Raw genomic sequence first — 24,573 nt, 5'->3', positions numbered from 1 at the left:
TTACAATATAGGTGTTTGTGCCAGGTCTGAATTATGTTATTATCATTGAGGATGTCTCCCCAAAACACAAGTGTTTACATAGATATCACTTACTTGTTCTAGAAATTTTGCACTTTGATGCTGAGCCTCTGTTTAAGCATAGCAGAAGTTCATAGTACAGTATGGTAGACCAAGGTCTAAGTCAATGCTAATCAAATGATAATAAGCATCCTGCTCATTTTTTAATATACTTCAGTGATGAATATTCCATTGAAAAAAATACTTGTTGAAATAGTGATGTGGAGCACGAAGATCAATTCCAGATGAATGACTTAATGATAGTGAAATCTTCATCTAAACAGGAGGAATTGAGTAGCTGATATGTCAACTTAGAAAAAAAAGGAACGGCCTCTTTGGTATGGAATAGGAAAACCCAAATGAAAAACCTTGTGAACATTCCAGTTATAGGCATTGCCGTCATTAATTCTTTTTCACTGAAGAGATAAAATAATAATTGCAGAGGTAGTTTATCTCTGGCAGTCCTGTGTGTTGTTTAATGAAGATCAGTGGCATCTGGGTTAAATTAAATGGAATATATTAATACATTAGTCAGATGAATAATATTGTTTCCTTAAAAAAATCCTAACCCTTCAGAAAACCTCAGTTTATCTAATCTGAAAATTGAGGTAAATTACCAGGTAGCAGTAGCATAATGTACTAGAAAGAAGACTGGAAAGGTAATGAAAAATAGCAGGAGCAGTTTGAGTGTATTTAAAGTTAATTACTTATTAAAGTAAGGTGTTTTTGTACTCCAAACAATCTCTGACTGAATTCTAAAATCATGGGATAGATTGTTAGCCATAGAAAAAGAACCCTGTAATTTGACGTGAAGTGTTGCGAAATCCTCTAAACGTGTATGGAAAAATCATTTTCCCTGACAGTAGCCAAACGTATGGTATCAGAATCCAGTTGGGCAAAATGAACAATATTGTTTTCATAGTCTGGCCTTGCTCCATCTGTTCTTTGTTGGCTTTAGTGCCGTGATACTCATTCAACTGAGTCCACTTTCTATCAAGGTAAAAGTTCATTGGGATTTTCGTGTTGTTTGTTTTTGAAATGTTAACCGGGTTTTGCTCTTAAAGTAAATGAGTGACCTTACTGTGAAAACCAAATGAGTCCCAGAAGTAAGAATAGACAGTAGAATGAATGAATTAATATTGGAAATAGAAGCAGAAGTTCCCATTGTGGCAGTGTAATACTGCTAATCCAATTTAGACTGTATTGTTAAAAAGCATATTCGAAAATTGCTTAACTAAAATTATCATAGCAGTAGCAAGCAGCATATTGTGACAACTGAGCTTTGTGTTAGTCCAGTATGACATCAGTAGGAAATTATGGTCAAATAATTTATAAGTATTTTAAAATTACCTGTGTATATCTCAGTAAATTAAAATAAGATTATAAAATTTGGGGGTCAGTGATAGGAATACAAATCACAGCTATGCTATGTCTAATGACCCTTGAATCAGAAATTTATTCTTAAAGTTTAGTGTTGTCAGTTTTATGCATAATCTTGTTCCACATAATTCTGTGGTAACCTAAATTTTGTTAATCCTTTTCTCTGGTTCTCTTGTAATAATGTTGTACAGGAATTAAAGTTATAAATAAAGTAGTCAGGCCTTCCATTAGACTGATTTTCTTCCCCCCACTTTCATGGTTCAAATCTTGCTGTGTAGCATTGGTCTTGTTTTGAATTTAGCCCTGGAACACTACATGAAGTGTCAGGCAGCTGTGACATTGTACTAAGTGACTGCCAGCAGCTAACTTGCAGGCTTTCTGCTTGAGGTACATCCTTAATGCTATGCTGGTTTTTGCTTACATGATTCAGAAAAAGAATAAAAATTTTAGATCGGTAAAGTTGCAAAGGATCATGGTTTCAAATTTAATTTGCCAAGAGTGTTTTGTTAATATATTGGTTAACAGAACACAAAGTGGTTGGTCTGAAGCCAGTAAATAGGTTAGTGAATGAAACCTGCATTCTGAACATAAGCTGTAGCTCTGTCATACCCCATATTCTTTTTACTAGTGTTCTGCTGTTATTCTCCTTTCATGGCTTCTGCTTTTTTCTTCTGTTTTCTTTATTATTTCTACCTGAATAGCACTTATAAAACATAATAGTTCTGAAATAATGTAACCAGAATTTCCATTTCATGCGTTTTATCTGAGTTAAGATAGAAATTAAGTTCAAAAGTAAAATACTTTATAAAATATTTGAGTCCTTGGTGGTAGAAGCTCAGAATGTGACACATGTTCTCAAAGAAAGAAAGGGGGGGGAGGGGATTTGTGTACCCTACCCTCCACCAAGACTGTTAGTTTTGCAGTCAGTGTATGCATCACGTTTGTCTCTGTGTTATTTTTATTATGTAGAGATTTTATGAAGCATTTCATGCTGCTGAATCCTAGGTAATAAGAAATCTGACTTGAAAATATTTGTCTTTTGATCAGTTGCGGCCAAAGTCCTTCTGTTGGGAGTCTGAACTATGACATCATGGCAAGATTTCGCAGAAGAACATGCATCATTTTATTGCTTTTTATTTTGTTTATTTGCTCCATAATGATGGCTTTGAAGACTCTGAGACCTGACAGAGCTGGCTTTGGGGATCCTTTTGGACTTGGTTTATTGCCGGAGCTTCAACAACGGACGGTGCTCTTAGACAGGAAACAGAATTCACTAAATAGGGCTCAAGGAGATACTGTAACACATGTCAGTAATTTGCACAGTATTGCTGTCTATACTATGAAAGCATCTATGTCTCCAGTAAAAAAGCTGGAAGAGGAGCTGTCTTCTCCTAATTATAACTTTCATATATTCTACTACACTTGGTATGGGAATCCACAGTTTGATGGCAAATATGTTCACTGGAATCATCCATTGTTGCCACATTGGGATCCCAAAATTGCAAACAATTATCCAAAGGGAAGGCATAATCCTCCTGAGGACATTGGGGCCAACTTTTATCCAGAGCTTGGATCTTACAGTTCCAAAGACCCTACTGTCATAGAAGCCCACATGAAACAAATGCGTTCAGCTTCAACTGGTAATGAATGTTAACGTTTCAGCATATTGTTCATTTATCCAGCCTTACATATGTGAATGAGCACAACTGAGTTATCCTTCCATTTTTCTGTGTAATCCAGGAAATGTCTGAAACTAGTAAATGTCTTTATGTCTCTGAGTTTTAACCCCTAACTGGAGCCTACATCTTCAAAGCTGTGTCTGATGAGTGTAACTGCATAGAAAAGTAAGAATGGTGTTTGTAATACTGTAGGTATATGTTTTTCATGACTTACTGCTGAACGCTGATAACATAAATGAAAATACAGAAACCTTGACTAGAATATATTGTTTGTGTATTTTATTTTTGGAGATGAATTCAGGTTAAAGAACAGGTTTCAGTAAATTACACGAATATGGTTAAGGAACAGTCTGTTCAAATATGAGTGGGCTTTTTTTCTCTGAATGCTATGTGTGCAATAACAATTATGTATTAATTCATTACTGTCCAAAAGTATCTTTTTTCAATACAAATTGATGTTTCCTTTTTCTAAATAAGATGAACTGTATACATAAGAATATTCAATATATTTTGGTGTCATTCCTAGTTGTTGGGCTTTATGGTCCTTTTTATGTTAATCTTCTTAAAATAAGCAGTCATGTAGGCTAGTACTAAACTTTGAACAGCTTCTGTAAATTTAGTTGGAGCAACATGACCAAAGCTCATTATTGATATTGCTAATCACCTTATATTGAATCTCCTTCATTCACCTGATCATTAAGGTTTAATGTAATTGTTATATTTTGGTTAGTGATGTTTACTTGTGTAGTGTTTACTTCTTGGTTGTTGTCATCTTGTGGGTTTTAACCTAACCTTTATTTTGTACAAGGCTTAATACAAACGTAGGAAATTTCTCACCCTCTTCAATAATATGACTCCATCAAGAGGAGGAACAAGACTGTTGCAGAAAAATCTCAGATATAAGTTGCCAATAAACACTGTTTTATCTAAAACAAAATAATGTATGATAGTGTGATGAAGGCAAGGGAAGCACTTGCAGCTTTAGAAGAATATGTGATATTTCTCATCCTCTTAATGCAGATGTCTAAGAAAGTTGAACTGCTGGTGGAAAAGGTGCCACTTACTAGGAAAAATGCTTTGCATAATAATTTTTTTTAGTAACTTCAGTTAGTTTTCGGTTTAAAATTCAGCAATCTGAATGAGTAGTTCAGGCTTCCTGTGACACTCTTTGTAACATAACTGATATTTATAAAGAGTCACTTTTTTAAGTTATTCTGACTTAAGAATTTAAGTACAATTGAATTTCTTCTCTTCCATCTAGATTTGACTAACATAAATTGTCTACTTTTTTTTCCCTAAGAATTATACTCAGCTCATTTTTTGTGTTTTGTGAGGCTGACTATTTACAGTTTCTCCTTTTTCTCTTGTTGCCAGTGTCTCATCCATGACTGTATTTTACAGTCACATAATCATTTTTTCTAGCCTTTTTGAGGCTTTATCAAGGATCTTATGAAAAAAGAAAAATGTAAGTGGTTCTTTCAGCAAATATTGTCTAATGGTTGAAGGCACATAAGAGATTGGGGCAACAGGAGTCTCATGCAGTTCTTCCCTGTATTCTTCTTATATTTTACAATTCTTATGTATTAATTTCCTAATATTTTACAGATGAATACAGTCAATTTTATTCATGAGATTGCTTGGGGAAATTTATTTAAACTTTTTTCGTGATAGTCCAATTTTTTTTAATGACTATTCTGACCCTAAACATTTATGACACTGTTTTTAGTGTCAAGTCCGTCCTTTTTTTTTAGACTCCTGAAATGGTACGTAACTTTATTTTTTCAGTACAGGAAAGAAAATGTGTAGTAGTCTTTCTCAGGAAAAGACAAATGCAAATGTGAATTTAGGTTCCTTGATCAACAGTTCTGTCTTCTGAACTTTTTTGTATTTCCTAAAGGTGTAAGAGAGGGTCTTGTCAGATGTATTCAAGATATCCAGATTTGTTGCTGTTCTGCTTGTCCTTTATACCTTACTCATTTGCATTTCGTCCTTTTGTTTTGAGTGAAATAAAAGATAATTGATAAAATGCATTAAAATACTGCATTTTGCTTTCCTTGAGAAGACTGTCTCTTGTGATTATCTGTTGTGATTTTCTTTTTTATAAAATGCAGAGAGAATGTGTCTAAGGGTAGCTGAACTCCTTTCTGTGTATAGCGAGTGCAAATTTCTGGTTTAGATAGTATGTGATTCTGTATTCACTGTAATTTATGGTTTCTTTTCCCTAATTTTGGAATTTTTGTTGGAAATTGTTGGTCAGAAATGTTACAATGTTAGTAAAGTTGGTGTAATTTAGGATATGTACTTACCTAGCTTAGTGAATTTATTCATTTACTTAAATCATTACCTAGTTAAAAAGAACCATACTGACTTGCTCTTCTGTGTGTTCTAAATAGCATTGCTAGGAAAATATTTCTACATCAGTATTTCATCTATTTCTTTCAGGCTTAGCTTCTTTCTGATATTGTTTCCAGCTGCGCATCTAAGAGATCTAATCTGTTTATCTGACAGCATTTTATTTTAGAGGGAAAGGGTTTAACCTTTCTGAAGAGTGTGTTCTTGGAGAGCATCAGAAAAAATTACAGTATGAAAACATGGGGGTTTTTTGTCTTTTTTCTCCACAGCACTGGTAACATCCTTAAATTGTTGAGTTACTCAAGCATTTTTGAAGATAATAAATTTAAGAACTAATTTCACATGCTTCGAAGGATGGATTACACCATAGTGACTGTACCAGCACAAAGAAGGTTGTGGGTTTGAAGTCACTGCTTCTAGTAATAAATAGTTGTTTTGTATTTGAGCTAGAGGTACAATGATGAAATATGATAGGGAATAAAGTTGCATAAGATGAGAATCTCCTTCATCACATGCACAGCTCTTATCTCTTGAGTGTTCTATAACCTGTGTATCTTGATATTCTCTGCCTGTATCGTGGTGTAGCTATAATGTTTTAGCACTCTTCCTCTTGTACAACCTGAAGGTTGGAATGCTGCGCTGAAGAGTGGGAGGGAGCAGCTCATAAGTGTCAGGGTTAGGATGCTGAGTACGGAATTGTTCCCTTGACAAATAATTTAAACACTGTTTGTTTTGCAGTCCTTTAAGGAGAGGAGTTAAAGTCCACTCTGACAATACTGAGATTTTGTAACTGATTAAAAAGTAATTTGAGATTTTGATTTATTTTATGTAGATTTCACATCAATAATTGTAACTTGTGACAATGTTACAGTATACCTGTAATACGTTAAACTACATGATTTATAACTCAAGTTTTGTATTTTCAGGTGTAATAGTGCTTTCATGGTACCCACCAGGCATGGCTGATGAAAATGGAGAACCAACTGATGATTTGGTGCCAGTTGTTTTGGACTATGCCCACAAATATAACCTAAAGGTAAAGTATTTGTAAATGCATATAATAAGACCAATTAGGAAAGTAAACCTTGCCCTTCTTTTTGGTCATGGAAGCCTTTGAATTGCACTGAACTTTGATAGGACATAAGTAATATTCCCTTGTAAGTGGAATAAATATTGTAATCTGCTTTAGCTTGCAGAATCTAAGGCATAGTGTTGTGGATTTTTATTTTTTTGAAATTTCTTTTCAGAAAGCAGTTTGTAAAATAAGACATTGTGTTGTTTTCCCATGAGTCTTGGGAGTTGAGGGAAGTATTAAGTATTCCAAAATACTGTGAAATACACTGAGCTGTCAACTAAGGGCCTGTGAGAAAGTAGAAAGACTTATCTGCATTTTGCATTATTTCATGGCTTGCTAGCACCTGATCATAGAGCTCAGAAGCAAGCATCTGTGAGGAACAAAGATAGATTTGGAATATCTAGTTTGAATTAATGTCTTTATTCCAGAAGGTACAAGGAACACTTGCCTTGGACTGTAAGGTCAGAGACATTCTGCTCAGACTTCAGGGTTACTTCAGGGCATGACAGCATGAAAAATTGTGGTTTGGGTTTGTTTATTTTTAGAATAAAACTTGTATTTCCCTTTTGTGATAATGAAAATGTGTATTTCATTTTAATCTCTCCCGAGTCATAAATTTGAGTTTTTAAGTAGCTGCATATGTTTCATCTCTGGAGTGTGCTGTCTGTACTGTGTACTGAAAACACAGCCTGTTCATCTGCTTGGGTTTTAGTTGGTTATGCAAGTTGCTGCTTCTCAGTGAAATTTCCTGTCACTGGGGGTAACTGTAGATTCCTTAGCAAGCAGGAAGAAAACAGGATGATTAAATTGGATACAGAAGTAATTTTGAAACTGTTAAAAATACTGTGTGATTTGCATTATATGACACAGGTTGCACTCTATCTAATAATAAATTTCTAAAAAGAGAGGAAAAGGTGTTACCCGTTCCCAAAATTTTCAGACCATCTAATAGAGTTTGCTCTCACCTAAAAGAACTTGTTAACATTCAAGTCTCAAAGGAGTCAAGGCCAAATGAAATAAGCTACCGTGGGAAATACAGTAGTGTGTTATAGTTTGATAGTGATTGCAATATGGATGAGGCTGCTGTTATCACTTGGAAGAATTACTGGAATACAGATATTCAGTATAGATATTGCAGTAAATGCTATCTTCACTGTAATGTTTTTTAGCATTCTTGCACTAGTAAGTTATTACAATAAGTGTTAGGAGTCTCAGTAGACCAAAGCCAATATACAAAATATGTTTCTGTTACATCTGGTAAATAGAAGTCTGGGAGAAGATATGCACTTTTGATTTGCCTGGTTTTGGTAGTTGAAAGATGAAATTATAGTGCTCTTAAACTCTACTGTCAGTCTTAGTGATTTCCTCTAATGCTATTTTTCTATAGTTTCTACTTAATAGAGAGAAAGATTGGCTCTGCAATGGAAATTTTCTACTGTTGCAGAGTTGTCAAAGACTTTATTAAATACATTTTGCTCTAAAATTGCTTCTGAAAAACTTGTTGCTTTGATGAATGTAATGTATTCCTCCATGATTGTCTATTTGAAAACAAATTCATTTTTACATTGGCATTCACACATGCTGGTTAATCAATTCCATGAGCTCCAAGCTTGCCATTCAGAGCAATAGTGGTACATTATATTACATTTTGTTCCAAGAGCTTGTTGCTGATGATAAACCTATAAAATTTTAAATTAAAGTTTTCATTTTCCATATCTTAAAATGTATTTTGACTCTGAAAACTACCCTTGGAGCATTATCTTTAGCACATTTTAATACATTCGTTAGAAATTAAATATTAAAATGTTTCATTGGTTTTTAAGTTCTTTGACATTCAGATAATATTTTGGTTTAGGTTTTGTAGCTTCTAAAGTTTTTCTGAATCATTATTACCATTTGCTGTGGTCTAGGGTAAACCAAAGCAGTGTTCTGTTTTAATGTAAAAAACCTAAGTATTTAATACCAAACTTTCTGGAATCTGAAGCTTCTAATATCAGTTGTGCAGGAGTTATACTAGGATTGGATTATTCTCCATGTTTGGTCTGTAAAGAATTGTTTTTGTGGCTGGTACTTGCATCATATAATACCCAGTGCCCACGTATTCAGTAGTGTTTTACATTTGTGTTGCTCTTACATTTTCATCTTTCAGGTCACTTTTCATATTGAACCTTACAAAGACAGAGATGATCGCAGCATGTACCACAATGTCAAGTACATCATTGACAGGTGGGTATTTCAGAATGGTTTCCTTGGAGTTTCTTACATGCTGCTTTAGGGGACTTCTGTATATGAACTAAAGCTTATAAAAATATATCACAATGTCTACTGAGACTTCAGAGAACTGAAAGGAAATTTGTTAGCATTTCAGTGCTGAAAAACTCTGTTTTTTAAATATTGAAGTATTTAAATTTTACATAGATTCTGAAATTTAAATTGCTTTCAACATTCTTTTAGTATCACAAGTCATACTTCAGATATTTCAGGTAGCAACATGATATATAAATTAAATTAAGTAAAATGTCCATTTTGATAGTGATATACTAGCACATTAGAGGTTATTGTGTAAACCTCTAATGATTTTAATTTATCTTGACAAATTTTATACACCTACTAGTTGTTTTGCTTATCAGTGCTGCTTAGACTGTCTTTATTTCATACTGCATTAGAGAATCGCCTTCCAGAGGAAACTGATAACTGTAGCACAGTTTGACACTAAATTACTGTCACAATTTAATGCCAGCCAGCAACCCCTTACTTCCACTCTCTCAGCATTGGCAAAGTGAACCAGAAGGAAACAATAGACTTTGTGGGTTGAGATAAGATGACTGATTTTTGATTTAATGATTGAAACAAAATAGTATTATAATATGCCAATAGTACTATTACGAATGATAATGGAGAGGAGGAGGGAGAGTACCAGAACCCAAGAGGAATTGCTCACCACCTACAAAGCAGTAGCCAGCCCAGCCCTGGGCAATGTTCTGTCCACTTCCAGGCAGCTCCCTCAGTTTATATATGGGCATGACATTCTGAAGTGTGGCTTTCTCTTTGGCCAGCTCAGGTCAGCTGTCCTGGCCTTGCTTCCTCCCAGCTTTTTGTGCAGCTCCTCACTGGCAGAGCAGGAGACACTGCGAAGTCCTTGACTTAGGGTAAGCACTGCTTAGCAGCAGAAAAAACATTAGTGTGTTATCAATTTTATTCTCATGCTAAATAAAAAAAATCGCAGCACCGGACCAGCTACTAAGAGCATGAACTCTGTCCCTGCCAAACCCAGAACAGTTGCTAATTTGTGGTAGTTTAAAGGTTCTTTGAAGAGTCATTGTTTGATATTTCAGCAAACACTGGTCTGAAAGTGGATATGATGTGCTGTGTTTCAAAGTCCATGTCCTGTCTTTTTAAATTAGTCTTTGGGAAAAGTCTTCAGCTCAGATTGTTCAACAGTATTGTCCAAATGGCAAATTTTGTCTTAACGATACTTGTTTGCTTTATAGATACGGAAGCCATCCAGCCTTTTATAGGCATAAGACCAGCACAGGCAGACTTCTTCCCATGTTTTATGTTTATGACTCTTATGTAACAATTCCTGAAATATGGGCAAATCTGTTAACTGTCTCTGGATCCCAGAGTATTCGAAATACTCCTTATGATGCATTATTCATTGCACTTCTTGTAGAAGAAAGACATAAGCATGACATTCACAGAAGTGGTTTTGATGGAATGTACACCTACTTTGCCACCAATGGCTTCTCCTACGGCTCATCTCATCATAATTGGGCAAGTTTAAAAGCCTTTTGTGATAGTAACAACTTAATGTTTATTCCAAGTGTGGGACCAGGTTATATTGACACCAGCATCCGGCCATGGAACAATCACAACACCCGGAACCGTGTCAATGGGAAGTACTATGAGACTGCCTTCAGTGCAGCCCTTCTGGTGAGACCAGAAATTATTTCCATTACATCTTTTAATGAATGGCACGAGGGAACTCAGATTGAAAAAGCTGTCCCTAAACGGACTGGACAGGTGGTTTACCTTGATTATAAACCCCATAAACCAAATGTTTACCTAGAGCTAACTCAGAAGTGGTCTGAGAAGTACCGAAAAGAACAAGAGCAGTGGCTTATGTGAGCTGTCCCAGCTGCAGTTGTTTCCTAATGCATTGACTGTATTGAGAAAGAAATGGAGAGCTGAAGAAACTGTTACTAAATGTCTTTATTATATCTTTTGAATGTATATGCACTACTACTGAATTTTAATTTTGAAAAGTAGAAAGAGTATAAGAATATTGGCAATTCTGTCTTACTGGATATTTTAGTTCAAAAATATGCAGGGAAAGCTGTTTGTTGTTCAGTTCTTTTTGTTTTATTTTAACTTTGTAACTTGCATGCTGAGTTTTCAGAACATCTGCATGGGATAACACTACATGACCAAAGTATAACAAAAAACTGGCAGTTTCTTCCTTCTTTTATTCACGTGGTTGTGCTTCTATACAAACTGATGCTGTACTCTAAATCCTCATAGCTTCTTCCAGGATGCATGTCTATAGTGTGTGGAATAATCTACATGTACGCTTTTTGATGCTTTGCATACAGAGTTCTTGACATATGACTGGCTTGTGGTAAAAGCACTGAAGAGTTATGTGTTATGCAACACCACTGGGTTTTTTTTGATTTTGGTTTTGTTTTTTTGAAAAAGGTATTTCAAAGAAAGTTCCAAAGAACTGCTGAAAGATTTCTAGTTTACTTACATTTTTTCTGTTTGGTACATGGTGTAGACTTTTGCAGATTACTGGATGCTGACCAGGAACATTATTTTTTCTATTACTTTGAATTAAAAAAATAAAAAAAAATAAAAAAAAAAGTTGAATTAGAGTGGAAAATATTTAAATATTTTTTGAGGGGAAAAAAACCCCTAAAGATGCAAAAAATGTGTTAAAACTTCCATTGTTGCTTATTACGTTATTAGCTAGTTGATTGCATACACAGATCTAGTGTGCTTTTTTAAATGTTTAAAATTTCTAAACCCAATATTTTACTCATCCTACATAACTTAATTGTGGGAAATACTTTTTTTGTTTCTGATTTAGGAGCAACCTAGTTCAGTAGCAATGAGACCAACTACCCATTTGTTTAATTTGAAATCTGAGATTTCTGTTTTTCATCTAGTCCATTTAGTTGTTCCAGGATTCAGAATTGTAGATACTAAAATCTTGCTGTTATTCACATAAGCACCCTGCCAGTGCTACTTGTAAGACTGTGGTGTGGCTGGAAATGAGTATTTTCAGTCCTAAGAATCTCACGTGTGAAATGTTGTGAATATTAACTGGCATTTTTTATGAGGTTTGAAAGGTTGAATCACACAGACATACCTCCTCAGCAATCCTTTTTTTTGGGGGGGATTTTCATAGAATTTCATAACAAAGACGTAAACTTTGGGATAGTAGAAGTTGCATTATTTTGTTTATTTGCAGCAAGTGTTTAATCCTAGCAAAGTGGATTCTTTCCTAGTTGTCTGTTTTATTTTTTTAATCTACATATAAGGTTCTGATCCTGTGTTTTAGTTCATATGCTCAGATTGTTGTAACAGCTGGAATTCCATTGATTTCAGCACAACCTGTGGAAATTACACTCTTTACTCAGATCTCACTGTAATCTGTCTGTTAAATGGTAAGGTGAATGTGAGAACTTCTGTTAAAACAGAAACCAAAATAGTATATTTTTTCTAGAAAACTTTGTCATTCCAAATAAATATAAACCAGTTACCACTATAAATTCTAGAATATTTCTGGTATGAAAAAGGTTTGTTTATCTATCTCTTGCTTAATTACAGTTTAGATTTTTTGTCATTTCTTTGTGGTTGCTCAAGTGATGAAGTGTCACCTATTGCCGTCAACTGCTTGAAAAAATACAGAAATTGGATGGCAGATACGTAACCTGGCATGTTAAAATGTGCCTCTAGACTTACTGGAGTCTTATTAATCTCTCTTCATATTTTTTTGCATTTTCCTATTGCATTTCTGCGAGGTCTGAAATGCCTCTAAAGTACTTACTAATGCTTATTTTGTTTTCTGTACTCAGATGGTAAACTGACATAGGCACCACAGTCAAAAAAATGGTGTCTGCGACGTAAAAAGCACTTGTTAGACTTTGACCACTTCCTAGTTAACTACTCCCTTTTTTTAAGGAATCTGATATGACTTGTTTTACTATAACTCCCTTAAATAGCTATACATAACTCATTTTTATAATTTGTTGTGTGTTTATGCTTTTACAGCCCCGAGTCCATATATTTATTTTAAATGTGAGGGAACAATTAAATGTTTTACATATGTTACTAAAAAATCTTCTGAAATCAAACCTTTTGGAATGACGAGTCTCTTTGCTTAAACTATTGTCATCCACTGGTCTTTTCTCACTGTAGTTACCTGAGCACTTTACTGGTCTTGACAACTTTGCACTCACCTGTCAGCCCTTACTTTTTCCTAGCAGCAGTTTATTTGCTCTGTGACTATGAAAGTCACTCCTTTGTTGCTGTGTATAGAAACATTTGGAATCTATTGTATGGTATTGTACAACTAAGGTGATCAATCTTGTTTAAAATGCAATTTATGGTAACGATGTAATGGATCTTCATTACTCTGAGAGACTTTTGGAATTGCTGTAAAGGTATCATTTAACCCTTGCCATGAAGTGGTTTGGGCCATGGCACACTGATGTTTTATGGGACCTTCAGAAGAATTTACAGAATTTCTCTAGAAAAGAATTAAGTGCCTAGAAATTCATCACCCCTGAACACTTACTGTATTTTTATGTGCTTGATGTGTTTTAAAACATTCACATAATATTTCAGAGCTGAGAATTTAATTTGATGATCCCAAGGAAAGCTGACGGACTAGAACTACCCCACTGCCTGACCAATAACTTAGATCAATGTGCTGCTTCTTGTTCCAGGGAGTGGGGAGTTTTGCTTATGGACTGTTGCTGCAGTCATGATACTTGAAATTTGAGTAAAAATAGGTCTGTGGGGAAGAATTTGAACAAATCAAAAGAATAAGATGGTCACAAGAGCACAGTTACTGGGGCAAGGGAGAAGAAAAGTGAATGTATTCAAGAAGATGTATACATTACAGTAGGGAAGAAAGGGGGCTCCAGTGTACAACCAAAATGGAGAGACAGGGAAAAACATTTGAAATGATTTTGAGGTTTTAAATAGATTTAAGGAATATCCAGATCCCATTTCACTTTGCTGTCCCACCAGTTTTACTACTTGGCCAAGTGGAACAAAATACTGCAATGACCGTTTTTAATATTTTTACACTGATAAAATGCATTTGACCCATCTTGTTACGTGTAGTGGTTTGAAAGCAAAACAAATGAGAGGCTCCAAGTCAGAGATACAATTTAATAGGAAGAAAGGAAAGAAAGTAAAATTAAATTGATGCAATAATACAAAAGACCACTGACAGAGTCAGAATACAACCTGAGCAGGGTAATGGAAGCAGTCCAGATGAGGTGGTCTTCCTGAAGCACTGATCCTGTAGAAAGGTCTGGTAGCTTGGGTCCTCTGGGAATCCAGTGGGTAAGGGCCCCCTATACTGTCCCAAACCCCAGATAATATCCAAGTGAGAATGCTTGGTTCCTCCCCTTGGGCAGAGCATCTCACAATGGGATGATGGGTCATGCAGGGAGCCTTGATGGCCCATTAAACAGTGATAACTCCCGGAGGGAGTTATCTATGCGTCATGGGCAAGGCAATTGATGGGCCATTAACAGAAGATAATGGCCCAGAGGGAGGGGGTCTGGGAAAACACTGCCCCACCTGGATTCAACAGTTCATGAAGATGATGATAGAATACTTTGTGCACATGCTATACTACAACTCAGGACATTACGTTATTTCATAGTATTTAGAGTGATATGGAAAGTTTTAGAAGAGATTGTGCCATGTTGTGCCTCTGCAAATACAGAAATACCTAAAGTAATCAATCACATCCTACTGAATTGCTATCACCAGGGGGTAAATGGTTTCTAGACAAGCAGCAAGTCCTTGTGGTAAAAAGAGAAAATATTTTTAAAAGAAAATCTATAGGTTCATTTCTGCTTCTGTGAGTTATGATCAAGTAAATTGTTTTAGTTCTGTGAGTTGTCTCAGAACTGAAGCTTAGTGTGTCAACTATGAAATAAGAATGTATTAAATCTTGTACAGTAGTGCATGTTTGTCAGATCTATAATCTTGTACTGAATTTTGTGGGCAAACACGTGCTGATGCTGTTACTATTTTAGTGGCAAGCTGTAGATTATTGTGAATATAGTTTTTGCACTGATGTTCATCATATTTGTCTAGTGCATTTCTTTTGAGGTGCCAACGATTTGTCTCTTAAGAGGTTGTTGAAGCAGAAGGTTCTTCAGTGAAAGCATTTTTGTTATGAAACTTGGTATGTGTATGCTCTGCATAGTTTGAATTAACACATTCACACATGGTTCTTAGATTTAATTGAAAACATCTCTCAGGAGTGTTTTCAGCTCTGTGTTGCCAGTAAATGTATCTCTGGGCACATGGATAGGGACTTACTGTGATTTAGGGCAGGTTTTTTTTCTGAATCTCATGAACATAAAAAGAGGAAATAAAGAATTTATAAACAAATTATTTGCCGCTGCATATAAGATGAAAATCTCTCTCCCAGTCCTACAAGTACTTGTCTTCATCTTTCTACTTTGTTAAGATTGTGTCAATGTTTTCTTTCTTTTGGTCTTTTACTTTTGACCAGCATGTTAAATGTTCTATAAATTTCTAAAGTGACTGTATTTCTAAGATTTCATAGTTGGAATATTCAGTAAAGAGAATCTACAGGATTAGTGACACAGCAGAAAAGCCTGATGTGAATTTGATATTGTGTAGGTGAATTTGTTGTGAATGGATAATGTGTCTTTGATATGCATTGAACTCAAATAAAAAATACCTTTCTTTTAATACCCTACATGGTTGTGACAGAGATGAATTTGCCTACATAAAAATGAAAAATATGTGTGTGTCTATTTAATATGTGCATATACCTGATGTCATTAGTTTTAAAGTAAATGATCATTTACAAAGGATTCTGCTACTTTTAAGTAAGCAGTGGTTTTAATTCCCTATGATATTTACAGAAGATCTTTCTGCTTATGAATGTTTTCATGAATAATAAATATATTCCCAAAAATTGTGATTTTTAAAGGAATGTGTCATAGTGGGGTCTGTTCGTAATAGGAGTTTTGAAAGTTAATTTTTATTTTTCTATTACAATGTGTGTGTAGAATTTATTAGACTGAAAACAGCAGTCTTATCACATTTTTTTTTAAATAGACAATACTCCTGAAGTTTTTAGGCCTAGTTTTATTTCATCTTATTAGGCTGGTGAGTTTACTACTGCATGTTATTGCAACTGTCTTTGGGGTCCTGAGGTACAAGTGTATGTTGACAAAGTAAAACAGAAGTTTGCAGTTCATACTGAAGTTTTGGAGGGAGGGGCACACAAATAATTAACCTTGCAGGAGAATGGTTTACAGGTGATTACTGCAGAAGGGTGAATGAAATGTTTGTTGCATTCTGATAGTATACTGTGCTCTTCAGGTATAGAGGGTTTGGAAGGCAAATGTTGCCATTTTATTTTTTCACAGCAGTGTGAAATTACCTCCTTGGTGTTTGAAAAATGTGTTTTGTCATTCCAACAAACTAACTGCACTGGTATGGAAGAGATTAAAGCTGATTCACACATAGATTGTTGTGTATTCCTGTACATACAGTTATCTGCAGTATGATGATCTTATGGAGGGATGAGAATTCTATTTTGTATATTCCATTACTGCTACTATTCAAAGCTGGCTTAGCACATTCAAAAATGAGGAAGTTTGGGGTTTTTTTGTTTTTTGTTTTTTTTTTTTTTTAATAATTTAGATCTTAAAATACATGTGTGCAAATATGTGCACACAATATTTTCCTCACATCTTTTTGTGAAAAATGCTACTGCCCTTGTATGGATAGAAAAAATCTAGAGCAGTTTTAGTCAGTTCCTAGACCTTGTTAGTGTTTAAGGAGTGATCCAGAGTGGCTCACTTCTTAATCCTAGCAGTTAAGTAGTGTGGAACGTCAGAAATAATCAGAGTATTCAAGTTCATTTCCAATGATCTAAAATTTTTGGGTAAAAAAATGTTTTATTAGATAAGTTGAGGCCTGCTATTGCTGATTAAGAGTTGATGTACCACTTTCAGAAAACAATTTTGTTTTTAAATTGGTCTCTGCCTAGAGTATTTAAGACATTTTTATTTAGTTATAATAGCTGTTTTTTAAAACCTTGAAGAGGTGTATTGCTAGCTCCTCATAGAACCAACACAAGGACAGGTGGTTTGTTGTTTTTTGAGGGGGGGTTTGGTTTTGGTTTTGTTTGTTTTGGTTTTTTGGTTTTTTTTAGTCCATAGAAATGAGCACTATGTATCTGACAGCAGGACCTTGTCTTCAGAGTTGGTTTTATATTTTGAAGTCATTGCTATGGAAACACAGCACAATCTCTCAAGACTAATTTCTTAAACTGCAGTGTGATTCAACAAACAAAGAACCAGCCATAACTTCAGTTGATTTTTAGAATACTAGAGAAAATTAGGATGTTGGCTTGTTGTGATTTTAATGGAAGTTTCTTGGAAAATTCTAATATACTTTGGTAGAAACTGTGGTGGTACTGTGGTACTTCTATCATAGAGCTGAGATTGATTTTTCATTAAGATCAGATAGACAGTTAAAGTTTGAGAAGTATGACTTTAAATACGCTACATGTATTTCAATAATACAATATTTCATAATATCATTGCCACTTCAAAATAATTATTTGCCATTATTCAAAATAATTTCATAACAATAAATACTTATTTTTAAAGGGGAAACTAAAGGGGGCTTCTAAAGAAGCCAATAATCTCAGGAAGCAGTGATAATCAGTGAGAAACAATACTAACATTTTTTGGGGAGAAAGAAGTAGCCAGCCATTTACTTTGTGAAAAGCTCTGCAGTCCTTATTTTCTCTCATATGTATGATTCTTGGTGAGTACTCAAATTTTATTCCAGGTGAGTGAAGAACCTACTTTCCAAATATAAAATACATTCTGTAAACACAAATGATAAATTGTTTTAGTTGTACTCTTAGCATACCAAAAGTGTATGCATATGCTTTGCTACTTAGGTCCAGTGTTTGGCTGTCCAGCTTCCTGATCTACTAATTCTCTTGGAATTTTTTTGGATATATGTGGGGGTGTGGGGGGTTTTTTTGTTGGGTGGTTGGTTTTTTTGGGGGGGCGTGGGAGGGGAGGTTGTTTTCTTGAGGTTTTTTTTTTGTTTTTTTTATGAAAACATTGGTGAACAAGTGCAAAGCAAAATTTTAAAACTATTGCAGTAACATGACATTGAAAAAGATAAGCTGTATAGAAGGGAGGAAGGTAGTTAAGAGATGTCAAAATTATAAAATGTCTGGAGGTTTTATGCAGACAGTATAACCATATTCAGATTATTATATAAATCAGAAGATTTTTAAGAGACCTGGAATAAGTTCATGCCGTTAAACAACAGAATTAAGAAAAGTGTTAGAAATAAAAGATACTTTAAAATGCAGATTCTAAAAGAAAACTAAGTTCTGGCATTCATTCTTAAGCTAAAAAAAGAAAAATAAAAAAAAATCCCCTACCAAACCTGAAGGAGCAACTTTCCTGACCAAAAAAAAAAAAAAAAAAAACCAAACCAAAACAAAAAAAACCCAATAATTAAGTTTCCCCCATCCATCTCCCAGAAGTAAATACAGCAAACCATTGTAGGCAAAACATAATACAGTATTAAAGAAAAAATACTGAAACAACATTTTTTAAGAACAGTATCCTAGAGTCTTCTTTAATGCATGTTTCTAAAACATATCACAAGCAGGCAGAAAGCTGGTAGTGTGCTAATAGTGCTGGCAGATAGCAGAGCAGCAAAAGAATCTTTCAAGGATCCTTTGGATCATTGATAAAGCTGTAGTAGAGAAGCTTAAAGTATTTTGTGTGTAGGTTTATTACTGAAAAGGGTAGAGATTTTCATGCTGGAACCAGAATCCATTGGTATTTAACCAAGAAATATCCTAAGTTTAAATGTCATACAAATGGTCTTGTGACTGGATCAATAAAACAAACAGCAATGAATCGCCCCATCTCAGTAGTACTCATTCAGGGGTTTTCAAAGAACTCAAGTATGAAATTCTTGGAAATGTGTATACTTTGTTGTTTAAGTTAACGGTGGCACATGAAGGAAAGGGGACAAATGTGGTGTCAATTTTAAAAAGATTTCTAGGAGGGATGTTTGGAACTGTAAATAAGTCTGAAATCCATCCATGATTAAAAAAATAGTAAGAATAGACATTTAAGATAGATGTATTGGGCAATATCAATGTAGTTTTCCAAAGTAAAGTCATGCACCAAAAATCCATTACATTTTTGAAATTGTTACTAGAAATGTGGTCAAGTACAGTAAAGCTTCTGGCTAAGTACTTGGCCTTCAAAAGATACTAAATTTTTATGTAAGTAGAGGGAAGAATTTTCAATACATTACTTGCCATTAAAAGTTAAGAATCGTATAATAGAAATATTAAATTTTCATAGCAACAGGCAGGTACTTGTTAGGTCCCAAAGAAATCTGTTGTGTCATTTATGCAGTTCAGAAAGTCATTTAAAAATATATGTGCTAGTGCTGAACAATTTCTAAACATAGCCAAAATGAAAACCTTTATTATGTAATAGTAACAAATTGGGTGATAGAAGAGCTGGAAAAACATAGTATCATGTGCATATATAGTATCAGTACATACTATACACGCACAAAGCTGTTCTACATTATAGTGATCTACTGCTTAAAATAGATTTGGCTGTCCATTTGGCTAGTAGTGTAAAAAAAAATAGGCTCAAAGACAGTAAACTATATTATTCGGAAAGACAATTGAAAATACCACTATACCATTGTATAAATGTGCATCATGCTGGTGTCTGGAATACTGGTTTTCTATCTCCTTTTTTAAAAAAGATACATGGAAAGATTACAGAAATCAGAGTAAGAGAGATTTGAACCATTAAAAATACTCAGCTTCAAGAAAAGTTGTTCCTCAGAATGTGCCATGGATCATTGAAGGGCATAAAGATAGTTAACAGAGAACAGTAACAATTTTCTGTTCTTTATACCAAAGAAAGGTCATCTAATTAAATTTTCAGATAATGTATTAAAACACAGAACAGGAAGTTGTGTTTTTTTCACTCAATATAATAAAATTACCAAACGTGCTGCTACAGGATATTGTAGAAATTGAAAGTATAATAAATAGGTACAAAGTCACAATAGCTTTGATAAGACTTCATAAGCAGGGTGGTCCAGGTGCAACTTTTGCCTCAAAAATCTCTAAACAACTGATTATCAGAAAGCAAGAGAAAGTATTTTTGGAAGTAAATGAGTTCTAGTTCATATAATGCTTTAGGTATTTTGCAAGACATTTTGACTTACGTGTGAAAATCAAAAATGTCTTCATCTGTTTCTGAAGTTAAGAGGAATATTCATATTGGAAAGCAAGAAACTGATTTAGTGGCAGCTAATTAATATTTTGGTTTTCTTCTTTCTGTAAGGTTGAATTTGCTAGCTTTATACTCTGGACCATCACAGGAGTAACCACTCAGGCTATGCTGAACTAATGCCATTTATTCTTGGAGATAAGAAAGCATTGTGGTGTTGCTGCTTATGTGTTATAGAAACTAAACCCCAGAGGGTCTGGAGATAGACCCCACATATTGCAGAAAAGTTCATCCTATCTCTATGTACCTTTTTCAGCCTGGTGCTACAGATGATCAGTCTGATTGCAGCAAGTTTTGGAGTTTAGCAGAGAGATTCTGTGGCATTAGGGGCCTTTGAATATAGATTATTGATGTAAAAGAGAGAACCACAACATTAATGATAGGGCTTCCAGACGACGCAGCCCAGAAGACTTGATAGATACGTAATTTGATTTATAACCCCACAAATTTCAGTTTAGCAGTCGGGAGCTTTGTACAAATTAATGACTCTTTTTCCTTATATAGCCATTAATGTTTATATATTGAATTTCGCCTGCAAATTTATTTCATGATAAAATTAAGTTTCATAAAGTTTTCTTTTCAGAATTTGTGCAGTTTTGCAAATTGGTCTGTGATTAATCCTAATTCATGAAAAGAGTAAGTAAATTATTTAATCATTATGTGAAAAATGAGGTTTATTTTCTTGGTAAAATTTAGAAGTTTAATAAGGACAGTAGTAGAAAAAGACAGTAAAGCAAAGCCGGGTGCTTGGCATTTAGCTAAGAGCACACCTGCCATTTTGGAGACACCTTTTAAATACTTTTTCTATTGCATCAGCCTATTGCATATTCATAAACTAATATGCATATGAAAACTTTTCTAAAAATTAGTTTACATATTCCAGGAACTGTTTAGCATGGCCCTCCTTGGATCCACCTTTTTAGAGCATTAATGTTTTTTGGTTGTGTTTTTGGTCAGTGCTTCTTACCACTTCTAGTTTGGGTTTTTGTCTCTACTTCTTTCAGACAGCAGATGCTAATAGTTGGCATATCAGTAGCAGAGTCTTCATTATATGTTCACTGGATGTTATCCCAACTAAGTAGACAGTTTAAACATAACTATGTCAGCTATTTTATTATTATGTCTAAGTTTTGTTGATAGCAGAAATAACTGAATCTTTTTTGCAAAGTTATTTTAACATTATACATTTGGTATTCATTTTAATATTTATGAAAAATACATATTATAATATGTATTTATAACAATCACATCAAAACTTTTTGGACTGCTCACTGCTAGTTACCACTTATGATAAAGCTAGGTAGGTGACTGTGGAATCACTTCTAGTAGATTTTAGTGTAAAATAAAGCATGGCTTAAACTATCTCCAGCTACATCTGAGGTGAGAAACTGGATTAATATAATTCAGTGGGAGTAGAAGTATGTTAGGTCTTTACTAGGACGCAGCATTGCACGAGCAATGTGAGACTGTTCATGTGTTGTGAAGTAGCCAATTCTTAAAGTGGAATGTTTTCAACCATATTTCTTATTCATCCAAAGGCTTTTTGAATTAATCTACAAAACCTAATGATTAGACTATCAATTTTAGCAACTTAATATTTAGCAAGTGTGTTCTCCTGAGTTAAAATACTCATTTGTTCATTATAGGGATCTGTACTGTTTATTTTATTTGTTTCAGGAACAAAAGAGGGATTGCACACATCCCATAGATGCATCTTGAATATGTGTAATACAAAGGAGTATAGGGGTGACACGAAGGGTTTGTTGATAATTTTATGCAGATCAAATCGTACTTTTATCTCCCTGAAAATGTAATGCTTAAACAAATTTTCTCCACAGTAATATACTACTAAATATGGTACAACCAAATCTGTTCAGTAAACACATGAACAATTCATGATACTGAAAAAATATGCTCTTTTCAATTATATTCATGTTGTCCTCTACATTTTTGCCAAATGATATGATTCTATGTTCACAGGCGCTTAAATCTCTTTTTTGTGATTGGGAATATTAAGTATATTTCTGTGCCAAGTCTTTATTGATGAAAAAATACATAAAAATTTTAAATTCTAAGATTAATTGTTACATATAAAAAACTTCTATGACCTGACTTGAGAAGTTTTAATAGTTTGCATGATTATAAAGTTTTTTCCTCTGCCGGTATTCAGCCTTCAATAGAGACTTAGGATAAGAAAGTGAACAAGCAGAGAATGCAAAATATAGGGGGCTTGTTCCTTTATTTTTTTCTGCCAGTGCTTGAAACCTACAAGGTAAGATTGTCATACGATACAGAATCCATGTGCTCAACACTATGCACTCAATATTTTCTTTAGTTGAGATTTCATAAAATTTTAACCTGTAACATGTACAGAACATTAGAATATTAGGGTTTCCCATAAGCCCTTCCCCCACTGTCTCCTTCTTTACAGGAGCATATTTTATTGCATCACAGATGCAGAAAAATAGCTGTGTAGTATCTTTTGGTAAGATTCTTAGAGAAAGAATTTTTTTTTATTTTTTTTTTTTTTTAAATTTTTTTTTTTTAGTTTGCATGAGACTCAAGATACAAGATTTAGTTCCCAGCTGTGTTACAAAACTTGCTGGCCTCAGGCAATTGCCTTAGTCCCCAGTGTGTAAAACAGAAGTAATATTCCATATCTATTATGATCTGGCTGTCTGATTTATTCAGTTGTCAAAAGTTGGGGTTTTTTTCAGGCAAAGACAGTTGCTTACAATAATCTGTGTGCAAAGCACAGAGGGTACCCTGTCACTGTCACATGCTTATCTAGATGCTGCTAAAACAAGCTGTCTTCAGAAGCTAAAATCTCAGAGCTTTCTTCTGGAGGGGCCTGATGTTTCTGGTTTTTATGTAGAGCAGTTAAAGCTTAGCTTTAGATTCAGCTGCACAAGAATTGGTCTTCTAACCAATACCTTTGTTTTTCCTAAACCAGGAGAAAAAAGATGCCATCAGAAAAATTATTTTATCATCAGATACTATATCTGTACCATCTGGGCTGTTGAGAGGATGACGTATATATTGCAGTTCCCTTAGATGAGAAAGCAATGAGGGACCCTGAGGACCTCAGGGAATGCTGCAAATTGCGTGCGCTGATTATCTGAGGAAAAGGTTGTGCCAGAATTAATTCCTCTAGAGCTGCAGCCACTATTTGAGGTGACTGAAGAACTTGCCTTTTTCTTACTTTTCTGGTTCATGCCCTTCTCCTATAATTCGCAGGGTTTATGACATCTATTCTTCCTGCAGTTGGCATTCCTTTCTCACTGTTCTGTGCCAACTCCCATGCTTGCTGCCTCCTGTTTACTTCACAGTTACCTCTCACTTAAGATTTTCTAAGTTATCTAGTAGCTGATTGATTCAGCGAGAAGCAAAAGGGAGGGACAGCTGGAGAGAAAGAGAAGATTTTTTGAGAAAAAATAATAGCTTTCATTTTCTTTGGTGGAAAAGGGGCCTTCAGCAATGTAAACTGAGAGTGGTGTACAGGCACGGAGGGTAACCTCAGCACTGGACTGCAACATGGCATCCAGGTGTTTAGCCACAAAACTAAGTCCTATGGGTCCAATATGTAAAATAAGAGGTTCTACTCTTAACACTTTGCTGACTGACAAATCCACTTTCAAGTGCAAGATGAAAAATTACCCTGAACTTGCAACTATCTTAAAACCAAAGTATTGTTTCCCAGTTTTAAATTTCTGAATAGGTATTAACCTACCAGTAAGAGCAAAGTTCTGAACAGGAGTCCTTCCCGTATGCTCAGATGCATAAGCAAGACTTGCTCATAAGATAGCAAATGAGATAAATATATTACAGACAAGAAATTGCACAGTGAAAGTCAGAAAGTCTGTCAGAGTATGGGTGGTGAGGATCTAAGGAAGCAGATTAAAAGGAGTGGGATAAGGTTGAGACGTTAACTGTCAGAAAGGTGAAAGAACAGCAAATATAGCAAGAAGTACTACTACTATCTATATAGGTGTTCCCTTCATGAAAATAACAATGGTTGGGCAGGTTATTGAGTGCACACACTCAGGAATACAGAGTTAGCTGTGTTCAGGCGAGACTTGTGCTGTGGAGAGTAAAGAAAAAGCATGATAAAAACTGGGAAAACCTCCTTAGAAGTATGCGGTTGACAGACTTTGGAAAGAACATGACTGTATGTGACTTCCTTTTATGCTTTGTCTGCTCAAATTGCTAAATGGATGAGTCACTGTGGATTGCTCCTTACTGTCAGAACTATTGCTCAAGAATGGGAGCAGTTTGTATGAAATGGAGAGCCTTTCTTGCAATTTTCAAGTATGTTTCTTCTTTCCTAGCACAGGTTATGAATGGCTTGGTCGTGGGGTACTGTGTTTTTAGACATCCTTAGCACATTGCTCTCTTTTTCATACTGTAAGCAGACATATTATTGGTTTTA

General features: G+C 34.7%; 1 protein-coding gene across 7 annotated transcripts in view; it reads left to right on the top strand.

Annotated features, from left to right (window-relative positions):
- Positions 1–24,573, top strand: part of MANEA (mannosidase endo-alpha) — a 91,726-nt gene that overhangs the window by 2,732 nt on the left and 64,421 nt on the right. For 3 of the 7 annotated variants that reach the window (XR_010720071.1, XR_010720070.1, XM_066179533.1), the window contains exons 2-6: positions 2,485–3,077; positions 6,395–6,504; positions 8,693–8,769; positions 9,600–9,692; positions 10,035–10,476. Coding sequence is in view for 5 of the 7 variants with exons in the window: in XM_066179533.1 (XP_066035630.1) it covers positions 2,528–3,077; positions 6,395–6,504; positions 8,693–8,769; positions 9,600–9,692; positions 10,035–10,476 (1,272 nt within the window). In the remaining 2 variants the exon portion in view is untranslated. Of the gene's footprint in view, positions 1–2,484; positions 3,078–6,394; positions 6,505–8,692; positions 8,770–9,599; positions 9,693–10,034; positions 16,395–24,573 lie in introns of those variants that run through there. The other 4 variants (XM_066179531.1, XM_066179532.1, XM_066179534.1 and 1 more) reach the window with 4 other exon arrangements.

Source organism: Chamaea fasciata, unplaced genomic scaffold, assembly GCF_029207755.1.
Source record: "Chamaea fasciata isolate MVZ Bird 193981 ecotype frontalis unplaced genomic scaffold, bChaFas1.0.hap1 SCAF_3, whole genome shotgun sequence".
NCBI lineage: Eukaryota > Metazoa > Chordata > Aves > Passeriformes > Sylviidae > Chamaea > Chamaea fasciata.
Note: the sequence above shows the minus strand (reverse complement) of the source record. Positions and strands in the feature narration are given on the sequence as shown.